Source organism: Podarcis raffonei, chromosome 7 (genome assembly GCF_027172205.1).
Source record: "Podarcis raffonei isolate rPodRaf1 chromosome 7, rPodRaf1.pri, whole genome shotgun sequence".
Taxonomy (NCBI): domain Eukaryota; kingdom Metazoa; phylum Chordata; class Lepidosauria; order Squamata; family Lacertidae; genus Podarcis; species Podarcis raffonei.
This window is the reverse complement of record NC_070608.1, coordinates 77750539-77763421: the sequence shown is the minus strand read 5'-3', so window position 1 is coordinate 77763421 and position 12883 is coordinate 77750539. Positions and strand designations below refer to the sequence as shown.

Sequence of the window (12883 nt, the reverse complement as noted above, 5' to 3'; positions counted from 1 at the left end):
GTTTGTGTTGGACAGAGCCTCTTAAAGTCTTAATAAGACGCTAGCTGTGGGAAACAGCTATAGGATTAAGCGCTTTCTGCATTTGGGCTCCATCCGCACGAAGCATTTAAAACAGCATCGTACCACTTTAAATGGTCGTGGCTCCCCCCGCTGCAAAGTACCCTGGGAACTGTAGTTTGTTAAGGGCGCTTAGGGTTGTTAGGAGACCCCCGTTCCCCTCACAGAGCTAAAATTCCCAGATTTCCCAGAGGGATTTATTGTTACACCACTCTGGGAACTGTAGCTTTGTGAGGGGAACGGGGGTTTGCTAATAACTCTCACCTAGTCCCCCTACCCGCTTACCAGGCAGGTGGGGTATAAATAATAAATCTATTAGAATTATTATAATTTTTATTTTTCATGGGGCAATTGGGACTCTGCTCAGAAAATGAGCAGAAGAAGTCTATAATGTAATCTTGGTGGTTTTGCTACTTGTCTTCTCTCATTCCTTCAGTAGAAATGATTTAGTACAAAATATTTAACTTTTCCCCCCTGTCCAGGCTTTGTTTTAAAACGAGCTGCTTAAACCAATGTGTGTGTGGTGGTTGTTTTTTCATAGTACAGGTCCAACCAGTCTGAATCTTCCTGTTTTCTGTAGCGTTTTAAGGATTGTGTAGCTTAAGATCCAAATTGTCCTGAAATTAGCAACTGCCTGGCGCCCAGGCCTTACTAGGAGGGGAGTCTGTCAATTTCCTGCAAGTACCTTATAGCAAAGTCTCCTACATTTACTGTAAATCTCTCTAACGTCAGCTTGTGGAAGCTGTTTTGCATAACATGAAACTGCATGTGGGTAGTGTGTGTGTGTGTGTGTGTGTGTGTGTGTGTGTGTGATTTGCAGGTCCAATTGAGACTATGTGGAGATCTCTGAATGCCAGGTTGGTGGCTAGGGAAAGCAAAATGTCACTTAGAGAAGGATCTGAAATATTTTCCTTGAATTAGTTTTATTCTGGATTGTTTTGTTTGATTTTTTTTTCTTTATGTGTTGCAAACTGCTTTGAGATTTGTTCTTTAAAATATAAAGCGGTATAAAAATGGAATCAATAATAATAATAATGATGATGATGATGATGATGATGATAATATCAGGGAAAGGGGAACAGTGTCTAGACCATGGGTAGGCACACTAAGGGACGCAGGTGGCGCTGTGGGTTAAACCACAGAACCTAGGACTTGCTGATCAGAAGGTTGGCGGTTCGAATTCCCGCGACGGCGTGAGCTCCCGTTGCTTGGTCCCTGCTCCTGCCAACCTAGCAGTTCGAAAACACGTCAAAGTGCAAGTAGATAAATAGGTACCGCTCCAGTGGGAAGGTAAACGACGTTTCCATGAGCTGTTCTGGTTCGCCAGAAGCGGCTTAGTCATGCTGGCCACATGACCCGGAAGCTGTCTGCGGACAAACGCCGGCTCCCTCGGCCCATAGAGCGAGATGAGCGCCGCAACCCCAGAGTCGGTTACGACTGGACCTAATGGTGAGGGGTACATTTACCTTTTTTAGGCACACTAAGGCCCTGTGGCCGGATCTGGCCCAATCAATCACCTTCTAAATCTGGCATGCGGATGGTCTGGGAATCAGCATGTTTTTACATGAGTAGAATGTGTGCTTTTATTTAAAATGCATCTCTGGGTTATTTGTGGGGCATAGGAATTCGTTCATTATTTTTTCCAAAATATAGTCCGGCCCCCCACAAAGTCTGAGGGACAGTGGACCGGCCGCCTGCTGAAAAAGTTCGCTGACCCCTGGTCTAGACTTGCCATTGTGGCGACTGCAGCCCAGGTTTAAGGTGCCATTTGGCGATTAGATTTTATGTCTTGAGTTTCTAACCGCGTGTGTTTGTGTAGTGCTGAATAAAGCATGTACTGTTGGCATGCCGCAGGCAGATAAATCCTGACCAGCACTCCTTTCCAAAGCAGTAATATTAATGATAACCGAAAGTTTTAGCTTAAGGCAAAGCATTAACAGCAGACCAACCAGTGGGTAAAATGTTTGCATGCATAGCCCTCTTTAAGTTCATTGCACACAAATTAAACTTAAGCGAATTTCTTTCTAGCATTCTTAATTCCTGCAATTCAGTGCTCCTGTCAGCAACCCCTCTTTCTGCAAAGATTTGTTTGCAGCCCTTTCACTACCCTGGTCTGGGACCTTTCCCTATAGCAGTACTGGCCATGTCCTCTCGTTAGCTGTGAACAGTTGCAGCTTGGTATTACCAGGGGATTAAAAGCAATCATTGCCAAAGCCTATTTGGTAGCAAATCCAGTCAAAGCAACTGTTGAGCAAGCTGACGTCCTCACAGGGTCTGGGAGGAAGATGTCGAAGCAGACGCCGTGCGCCGGGCTATGGGTGTCGTGAAGACCCCAATCTCTAACACACAGCCATGGTGGAAGAAATACTGTATCTTCAAGATCTGCTGTTTCAGGAAGAGAGCAAGACAGAAAGGAGGGGAGGTAATTTAAGTTCAGCAAGAATTGGCTTTGGCTAGCCAGACGTTTGGCGCTGACCTAGTTTGTGCTTGCATTGAAGCAGTGAATTCCTAGAACCTGAAGCTGCCCTTGTCTTCCCTTTTTAAGAGGGGACCGTTTTGTTTTAGCAGTGAGCTTCAGGGTCTATAAGCAAGTATATTGATTTTAAAAGTATATGGATTTTTAAAGTTGTTGCTTTGATTATGCTTGAGATTCAGCCCTGTACTCAGCTGTTGCTTTTAGCTTTGTGTGTGTGTGTGTGTGTGTGTGTGTGAATGCTAATTAGCATTAAAGGGCTTGGTATAATTTCCTCTCTCTTAGAAATATGTGTCTCCTTTTTTTTACCAAATGGAAGCCAAAGAAAATGGAGGGCTGGTTTGTTGGTTAATAGTCATGTAGCTTGCTGAACACATAAACGTATTTAGTGTTTCATCATTTCTTCAGCTGCAGCTTAGGATCCATTGTCTTGGTGATTTTCTGCAGGTGATTTTATAATATACCAACTAGGAATGGTCCATTCCTATATGCTGAATAGAACATGCTCTGTATATTATAACAACCTTATTATTAATTGAACAGTGATTCATTTTGATGAAAAAACAAACAAACAAACAAATTTCTTTCCAGTAGCACCTTAAAGACCAACTAAGTTAGTTCTTGGTATGAGCTTTCGTGTGCATGCACACTTCTTCAGATACACTAGTGCACACAAAAGCTCATACCAAGAACTAACTTAGTTGGTCTTTAAGGTGCTACTGGAAAGAAATTTGTTTGTTTGTTTGTTTTGAGTATGGCAGACCAACACGGCTACCTTTCTGTAACTCATTTTGATGAGCCATTTTTAAAAATATAGTGCTGTCAACATACAGGTCGTTTTGTTGAGTACCACAAGCCAAAACCCCAATGAGTTTCCAATTTAAGTGTTGACAAACGGAGGGGAGCAAATGAACGAATGCCTACATCATTTCCAGTTTGGTGCAGGGTATTTGTGTGTGTAACTGTAGAGACCATACAATGCTTTGTTGTTAAAAACGTAGAAAAAAGAGAATCCTGGCCCGGTGACGGCATTTGGTTTGGCCTAAGAGGTGTCAATGCGTGTCTAATTTTAGAAGATGGTGGCAGCATTCTTACTTGACACTGTTTCCTGGTAACCTTTTTGTTGATCCTTTCGAAAGGCATCTGAGAAGGAAAGTTACGCGAGAAAATGCCTGGTATGTGACCTCATTTTCCATTTCTGTTTCCAGATGTAACACTGTAGAGTCTCTTGAAAAAATAATAATAACGGGACTCTGGTCGTGTGATGGAAATGGCTACAGGTTTAATAATCTGATATTCCAGGCAGAAAAGAGCTAGGAAGTAATCAAGACTATAAATGGCTTTTTCGGGGGTTGGCATGATACGTGCTTCATCTTTGCCATCTGATAACCTTCTATGGATATTAAAAGCATAGGTCTGAGAAAGAGTAATACAGATGTGATCTTTGTTGGAGTGGCCACTTATGCCGGAAAATTCCCAGCCAAGGAGACTCTTGGAAGATGAAAATGCTGAATAAAAATATTGACTTTGCCACTAGGCTGCATTAATGCGATTTACTTTTTAATCTTTTCATTTTGAGTCCCGGCCTTAATACATATTATAACATGAAAAACTGCAGTCGGGATTCCTGCGCTAAATATTACTGGCCTCAGATGCTGTGCGAAATTTCTGCGGCTTTCACAGTCAGGTCCTCGTCTTTTTCATGCGTGTGTTCCTGCCTATCGACTGATCTTTAGCAGCTTTCCTCTCTTCTTTACTGTCTCATTATGCAAATATTTTCAAGTGAACATAGATCTTCAGACAGATTCTCTCCCCCCCCCTTTCCCAGCTTCCTTTATGCATCTGTATCTAGGCCAAGCATTGTTGGACTCGAACTCCCATTAGCTGTAACCAGCATGGCGAATATTCAGAGATGTGTGCTAAAAAGCAAAACAAAACATGCCACTGCTGGTTAGGAGGAATTAAAACTATTTCCTTGTCTAGAAGAAGGAATCAACTTGAAGATATGCCACACACTTGTAGGTGGCAACTTCTAACATTAAAAAAAAACACACAATCTATATGCTTCCATGCTTGTGGTCAAATGTTACCATGATTGGAGTAACCTCAGGGCTATCTTGATGGTCTCCAAAGTGATTGCTTGAAAAGCAAGCTCAGGTGGAGGATTCAAACGTGTTTTAATGATAATTCAGCTGCTCCTGTTAGGTGCTTAACAAGCAGCAGCTGCTTACAGGCCCTGCCCATTGTTTGATACAGTGCAAGGCTTTCTCTTTATGTGGACTATCGGTGCAGCCCAGCAGCACGGTTTGCAAGCATTTGTTTACCTGGTAGAAGGTGAGGAGTTTGCTAAGTGATGTGTGTGCAACTGTTGTATCCTGCTTTGGAAAGTGTACTTCGAACTTTATACTTTCGGTTTGCACCACCCATTGCTGCAAAGCCACAGGCTCATATTGGTGATCTCAACCTGTTGGTTTTAAATGATGCTTACCATTGTGTTGTGATTACAGTCCTATTACGAAGCTGTATGCATCTGTACAGACACAGCAAATGACTTTGGGGACATTGGCTAGTACTTTGCATCGGGATTTGAAGTTCAGTGGGACCACCAGGCCTTTTTAGTGAGCGCTCATCTCTTTTCTCTCATATGGAAGGTGTATTTGGGGGTCCTTTGAGTGATGATTTAACCTGCTTCCTTTCTGTTCTGAAGTTGGGAGGGCAAGAGGTGTGAATTTTGCTTCTCTTTGTACTATTTACAGTGGTACCTCGGGTTACGAACTTAATTCGTTCCGGAGATCCGTTCTTAACCTGAAACCGTTCTTAACCTGAGGTGCGCTTTCGCTAATGGGGCCCCCGCTGCTGCGCGATTTCTGTTCTCATTCTGGGATTAAGTGTTCTTAACCTGAGGTACTACTTCTGGGTTAGCAGAGTTGGTAACCCAAGGTGTTTGTAACCCGAGGTACCACTGTATTACACTTGACGGTAGCGTGCATATTTTGCTACAGTGAATTGCCTCTGCAATTTTGTGTTGTCGTGGATTAATGGCATCTGATCTTGGTGACTTAGCACAGAGTCCTTAACTTTTCTATTGTGAGTCTTTTTCCATTGACAAAAAGGAAGGCCAGAGGTCAGGTTAAAGCAGCCATCGTATACAGTGCCCCAGACGTTAGCAGTAGTATTAACACATAGCTTATGTTTAGTTCTGGACCATGTCCCCAATGTCTTGATTGTTGCTTTCCTTTTCCTCCTGTACGATTGTTGGACATTTAGGTAGCTAGGTAGTTTTCCTTTCTCTATGACTTGGCAGTTCAGCCTGGCTATAGTCCTTCCGGTGGCACATTGTGAGCAGGCATAGCTGTCAAAACTTCTTGCCTTGCCACAGTCCTATAGCATCACCATGCAGTTTACCTGTTGCTTGGTGATGTTAGCTGTTACCTCTTTTGAGTTAGGTCCACAATCCACTCTCTTTTTCTTGTGGGTAGAAGTACAGTGGTTCAACAGTTTCCAGGTGTTTGTATACTTTTGGAATTAGACATCTGCTTCCATTGTTTATGATCAAAGTTGTACTCTAGTCTTTTTTAAAAACAGAAACAATAGCCCCTTATAATAGGTCTGGTCTCCATTTTCACTGTAGTACAATTGCCGATAGCTTCCATTATGGATGAGAGATGCTTTGGGCTGCATCCATTTATGACAACTTAATGGTCAGCATCTTAAAAAGCAGAGACATCACCTTGCCAACAAAGGTCTGTATAGTTAAAGCTATGGTTTTCCCAGTAGTGATGTATGGAAGTGAGAGCTGGACTGTAAAGAAGGCTGATTGCCAAAGAATTGATGCTTTTGAATTATGGTGCTGGAGGAGACTCTTGAGAGTCCCATGGACTGCAAGAAGATCCAACCTATCCATTCTGAAGGAAATCAGCCCTGAGTGCTCACAAGAAGGACAGATCCTGAAGCTGAAGCTCCAATACTTTGGCCACCTCATGAGAAGAGAAGACTCGCTGGAAAAGACCCTGATGTTGGGAAAGATGGAGGGTACAAGGAGAAGGGGACGACAGAGGACGAGATGGTTGGACAGTGTTCTCGAAGCTACCAGCATGAGTTTGACCAAACTGTGGGAGGCAGTGGAAGACAGGAGTGCCTGGCATGCTCTGGTCCATGGGGTCACGAAGAGTCGGACACGACTAAATGATTCAACAACAACAACAACAGTGGTCAGGGGTCCCTTTACCTTTACCTAATCCAAATGCAGTATGGTATTATTATGATTAAACCTCTTCATAATTTGGAAAAGAAAAGCATTATCCTATCCTGAAACTTACTATACTGAAAATGTCCCATTTGGCTGTAAATCTTTTTGGTTCCTTTAGCGGTAGGTTAACTTGGGCATGAGTGCAGATTTATGATACCATTTGCTTATACCTCTCTTATATATGCAGAAATCAAACTCAAGGTGGCTCACGAATAAAAATCTAAATAACACACAGACACAAACCGTCCACAAACAAACCATTAAAATAACAACATAGAAGCCACCAGAACCAACAGGCTCTAACTAAAACTATCTTTTAAAAAACCCCAGAAGCAAATCTTCTGGAATGAAACTTATTTTCTGGAGCTGATGTAAAAGCACATGCGCCAGAAATGTCAATGCTTGAGTATCTTTTGTTGCGTCGTTGGGTTTTCACATGAATAGCAAGTTGCTTATATAGAGCTCTGGTTGATAGGAAAAGTTTGGTAGCTGGTTGGAAGCAATTGGTGTTTGTATTTGAGTAAGTAAAGTGGCCCGCATATGAAATCGGAGTGCCCCGTTATCGCTGTTGTAACAGGACTGATGATGAAGCCCTGTGGTTGGAAATTCAGCAGGTGATCACCCACCTGAGTTCTGAATCCCCATTCGTATAGAGCAGGTTCCTGTGGGCCCCCTCAATGCTTTTTGGCCTTAAGGGCAGTTTTCATCTTTTTTGAACGTGTGAAACTGCCTCATATGGGGTCAAAACAGTGTGCTTCTTAGCCAATGCCGTCCACTGTGACTGGCGACAGCTCTGTAGGATCTCTCCCGGCCTTCTTACCCGAGTTCCTTTTAGCTGGAGATGCAGATTGAACTTGGGACCATAGAATCATGGAATTCTAGAGTTGGAACCATAATTCAAAATTTTTGAATTATGGTGTTGGAGGAGACTTTTGAGAGTCCCATGGACTGCAAGAAGATCAAACCTATTCATTCTGAAGGAAATCAGCCCTGAGTACTCACTGGAAGGACAGATCATGAAGCTGAGGCTCCAATACTTTGGCCACCTAATGAGAAGAGAAGACTCCCTGGAAAAGACCCTGATGTTGGGAAAGATGGAGGGCACAAGGAGAAGGGGACAACAGAGGACAAGATGGTTGGATAGTGTTCTCGAAGCTACCAGCATGAGTTTGACCAAACTGCGGGAGGCAGTGGAAGACAGGAGTGCCTGGCGTGCTCTGGTCCATGGGGTCATGAAAAGTCGGACATGACTAAACGACTGAACAACAACAAGAGTTGGACCCTGGGGGTCATCTAGTCCAACTCCCCAGTGTTGCAGGAATCCGCATCTAATTCAAGGGCTCTGCCACTGAGCAAAGTCCCCCATCGAAACACAAACGAGTGGATAAGTCTCGCTACTCATTGCTGCATTGGTCCTAAATGGATTCCATTTGGAAGATGTACCAATATAGGCAAACTTTTGAGTTTGTTGGGTATGGGGCTCCCCAACAAGGCAACCTTTTCCTTCAGGATGTGACAAACATTTTGGCTTGGTTTGGGATCAGATTGCATTGCCTAAAAGGAAGGATTAAAGGAAGCTTTTTCCAGCAATGCTGTACGAGTGAAAAATATGTTACCGTGGCACTATAGCAATGATTATTAGCTTGGTTAGGGCTTGGTATCAGGGTGCTTTTGAGCCCCAGAGAGAGTTCCTGGATTAGCAGGAAGAAAAGTTTATGCAGGTTCTTGTGTGGCAGGTGGTATGGGATGGATTTCTCCCCTTAAAGCGAGGTGAAAAGATGCTCTTCTCAGATAGGAGTAATAAGCAAGCACAGGAGAAGTTTTCTGCCCTTTCCAAGAGAAATCTTCAGCAGTCTTTTTTCCTGTTAAATGTTAATCCAGTGCCCCAACAGACTGTGAACTTTCTGTGGGAACAAACCTATCCTCCTCCCTGGCTTTTGCAGGTTCCCCTTTTCTTCTCCGATGCTGCTGTGAGGAGGAGCTCAGCTGTTTCTCCCTCTATTTTTGATTAACCACAGTTTGTCTGAACCCAGAGAAACCATGGTTCACCTTAACTGCTGTTAGAGGAGACATGCTTATGAAACTGGCTTGTTTTCATGACGATTACCCACCGGTTGCGGCGCACCAAACTGCGCTTAATCTAAAGGAGATGCTTCTGGTCTCCCTGAAGCCCGTTTAGGAGATGAAGAGGGGAACGGTTGAGCCTGGGATAGAGGCTCCATCCTTGTAATGCTGAACTGTGGTTTAGCATTTGCATCTGAAGGAAGCTGCCAGTGGGAGGCTTAGGGGTGGGGAGGGGAATATGGTTACAAAGCATTAGAATAGTAGGAAGCAGTGTTAGAAACTCAGGTGTATAGCTAGAGGGCACATGGTTCCTTAAAACAAGGTCACAGTCACCAATACGGAATATCTCGTTGCTGTTTTTGGGCAAGACTGTTTTCAAGTCTTATTTTTCAAAGGATGGACTGATCGATTCAGAGTTAAACATCTGGCTAGCTCCGATGACAACCTTGAGCTAGGTTAAGAACTTTGAGAACTGAAGGAAGAAAAGTCACTTGATCCAGGGAGAGTCCACACAAATATTAGCCTATTCCTACCTCCTAATGGTAGGACGCGGGTGGCATGGCACAGAGGAATTGAGCCTTCCTACTTGCTCATAGAAGGGACACGGGTGGCGCTGTGGGTTAAACCCACAGAGCCTAGGACTTGCCGATCAGAAGGTTGGTGGTTCGAATCCCCGCGACGGGGTGAGCTCCCGTTGCTCGGGCCCACCTAGCAGTTCGAAAGCACATCAAAGTGCAAGTAGATAAATAGGTACCGCTCCAGCGGGAAGGTAAACGGCGTTTCCGTGCGCTGCTCTGGTTTGCCAGAAAGCGGCTTAGTCATGCTGGCCACATGACCTGGAAGCTGTACATGGGCTCCCTCGGTCAATAAAGCGAGATGAGCGCCACAACCCCGGAGTTGGCCATGACTGGACCTAATGGTCAGGGGTCCCTTTGCCTTTACCTCTTAATGGCTGCACAGATCATTCAAAACGTAGGAATATTTTTCACAACTGTGAGCAGGGCGGTGGGGTGGGGTGGGGTGGGGGTAAGTGAAGACAAGCTACAACAATTAACTATAATGTTGCTCCCTGCTCCCGCTCAGGCTGCGCAGAAGAAGCATTTTGGTTCCTGAAATGCATTCTGATCGTGCAGATAAAATATAGCTGATAGACTTCTACAGGATGTGTTGCTTGTGTGTGAAAACAGTCAAGATCCAGTGATTCCCAGGCATGTACCTCCAGATGCTGGAGACATCAGGTACCATTCTGGCACCTGGGCATCTTGGTCGCAGGTGGCCGATAGTCAGGTGTAAAAAGCGCCTGGCTAATTTCAAACGCCATTAGGAGCTGATAAATTACAAAGCAATTTACAAAGGTGACAGTTGTGGCTGTCCTCACTTATAGTCAGGGCTGCTGTGGCTTTCCTCCCTCTCTTTGCTGTGGAGCAGGTCATTCACATATTTATAGAAGAGAGCTATATTTCTATCTATCGATCTGTTATTATAGCTGTAACTCTTGACCTAGTGCCTAGCAGACAAAGGTCTTCAGACATTTATGGTTGCTGATGATAACCTAAGCGGTACAAGCAGAGGCAAAACGGTGTTAAAGTTTTGCAGTAGGAATGGTTCATAACGCCTGTGTGTGTGTGTGTGTGTGTGTGTGGTGCATTCACTCGTGAATAACGCAGGAAAATGCACACAGACTATTTCATCTCCAGGCAGTGCTTTGCGTAGCAGAGGTGGATCTTAAGAAACTAGCACAGACCATGCAGACCTTATAAGAGCCACATGGTTAAACAAAAGGTAAGCGCTGCATTTTTATACTGATGAGAGGACTGATTTGTGTGTTCTCTGAGCAGGGAGCTGGCTACAGCCGGCTGAATTCAGGCAGGCAGCGAGAGCTTGGAAAAAATGGGTGTTCCCTTAGTGTGGCTTATGTCACTAGTGTTCGCCACTGGACAGAGCGCTGACTTAATAGGCAAAGCACAATGTGAGTGAAGCAGCCGGCTGGGCTGAGCAACAAAGGGAGTTGCCACCAGTTTGTGTGTGTGTGTGTTTTTTTTTAATGCACATCTGGGGAAAAGAGTGTTTAGTGCACTGGAGTTGCCTCACCCTTAGGAAGGAAATTTGTTTTTTTTTGTTTTTAATGACAAATGGAAAAGGGAGTGACCTTCCTGTCCTCCGTTTACAAAACCCCACCCTTTGAATTCGTCCAGAAATCAGGTTGCCGTCCCAATTTTGCTGTGAGTTTAATGCCATCTGTGGCTCTTGCTTGAGGTTTTAAAAGCAGGTTTCATCAGATTGCTTTGTTTGGGGTGGGAGAGGGAAAAACAGGTGTGTTTTTTGTGTGTGTGCTGAGTTCTTTCTGACATCTGGAAGCCCATGTAAAAAGAGGGGGATCAGGGCAAGGTGGATCTCTCTCTCTTAATTTTGTGACATTTTCCAGCTCTAAAGGTAGGAGGAGGCAGGTGATAACTGCAGGAGCAGAAGAGGCAAAGCAGCTCCATCTGGCTGGGTGCTTTTGGTTTAAGCGTATTCACTGGCTCAGCTCTGCAAAGCGATGATGTAATCCGTTCTGCTGCAAGGGCTGCTGACTGTGGGTAGATGTTCTGTTGCTGCATTTTGCACGGATACCCGTGGCATTGTGCTGCTTCATTATCCTGAGTGGTTTCAGAGCTATCGTAAAAGGCAGGTAGATTTTTGCCCCTTTCCCTTTGGAGTTTTGAATGATCTCCAGCATTGCGTTGCCTCTGAATTCTAGCAGGGCTGTGTTTGCTTATTAGAGAGGCGAGGGTTATCCCATGTCCTCACAACTTGCCACTGTCAACATGGAATCTTTGGGACATCTGCCTGGGGAATGGATGCTGCCCTTATCCTCGGCTTTAGGGTGAGGCGGGGGAAGAAAGATGGGTTGCTCATAGCAACCACTTGCCTACATAAAAAGTGCATTTTTTCCTCTTGTGTGTGTACCTCATTTTTCTTGGGATCTGAAAACATGTCACATATGGGCTCACTGCAGGAAAATCGTGGATTTTATTTATTTTTTTTGCAATAAAATGTGTTTTTCTTTAAAACCAATGCATTTTTTATGGGGATTCAGATGGTGCTTTTGAGATAGGGATATTGGGGTGGTAATTTTCCAGGAGTGGCTTGAAAGGAGTTCTGCAGTTTAGCACCAAACCTTTGTGCACAAATGCACAGCAACCAAAACTCTCCAAATCGGAGCGGAGGGAAGCAAAAAACTGATAGGAAGGAAGATGAGCTAGCGCAAAATGAGCAAATTGGGGGAAGAGTTCAAGCATCAAATTGGGTTTCTTTACAATTTAAATCGGGGTGGAGGGCTCCTTAACACAGTTACATGATTGTGCTTCTCTTACTCAGTTTTGCAATTGCTCTTAACCATTCTCAATATCACTTTCAGTAGGGTGGGTTTTTCCTAAAACATTATATGGGGAGTTGGTGTTTCTCCAGCAGAGCTGGCACACTGACTTAGAATCATAGAGTTGGAAGGGAGCCCTGAGGGTCATCTAGTCCAACCCTCTGCAATGCATGAATTTCAGCACATGGTCTCCCATCCAATTTGAAACCATACCCTGCTTAGCTTTGCAAACGTGTTAGTGGTTTTATTGCTGCACCTTTTTGGGTGGTGTTTATAAAAATCTGACAATGCTTCAACCCTCCCCTAGTCAAAAAAAGACAGGATGTTTTCCTTTGGTCCTTAGGACAGAAATAAGTTTTTAATTGTTTGGACAGTGTTTGGTGAAACTTCTTAAGCAGGGAGCGGCATGGCCAGCAAGCTTTCTAGTGATTGGAGAATGAGATGTTATTGTCTACCTTAGGACAAAAACTAGGAGGGTAGTAATTCACACGATTCATTGTTGCAGAACTGCACTCTTCTTGGTGTGGAATGTCAAGAGCACACAGCCCTGATGATTGGGAAAGGATTGCCAGTTATGTAGCTGGGGATCACATAAGAAACATTTATAGTCCCCGAAAGGGGTTAGAATTTGAACTCACAAATTTATGAAGTGTAGTGTTTATAATTATCTTGGTTGCTGTGT

General features: G+C 44.1%; 1 protein-coding gene across 6 annotated transcripts in view; it reads left to right on the top strand.

The window, feature by feature from the left end:
* TRIO (trio Rho guanine nucleotide exchange factor) overlaps positions 1 to 12883 on the top strand; it is a 274403-nt gene that overhangs the window by 39216 nt on the left and 222304 nt on the right. The window contains exon 1 of one of the 6 annotated variants that reach the window (XM_053397147.1): positions 2395 to 2479. The exons of 4 other annotated variants lie outside the window; for them this stretch is intronic. In XM_053397147.1, the coding sequence (XP_053253122.1) occupies positions 2410 to 2479 (70 nt within the window). In that variant the 5' untranslated portion in view covers positions 2395 to 2409. Of the gene's footprint in view, positions 1 to 2394; positions 2480 to 10606; positions 10626 to 12883 lie in introns of those variants that run through there. One more of the 6 variants, XM_053397148.1, reaches the window with a different exon arrangement.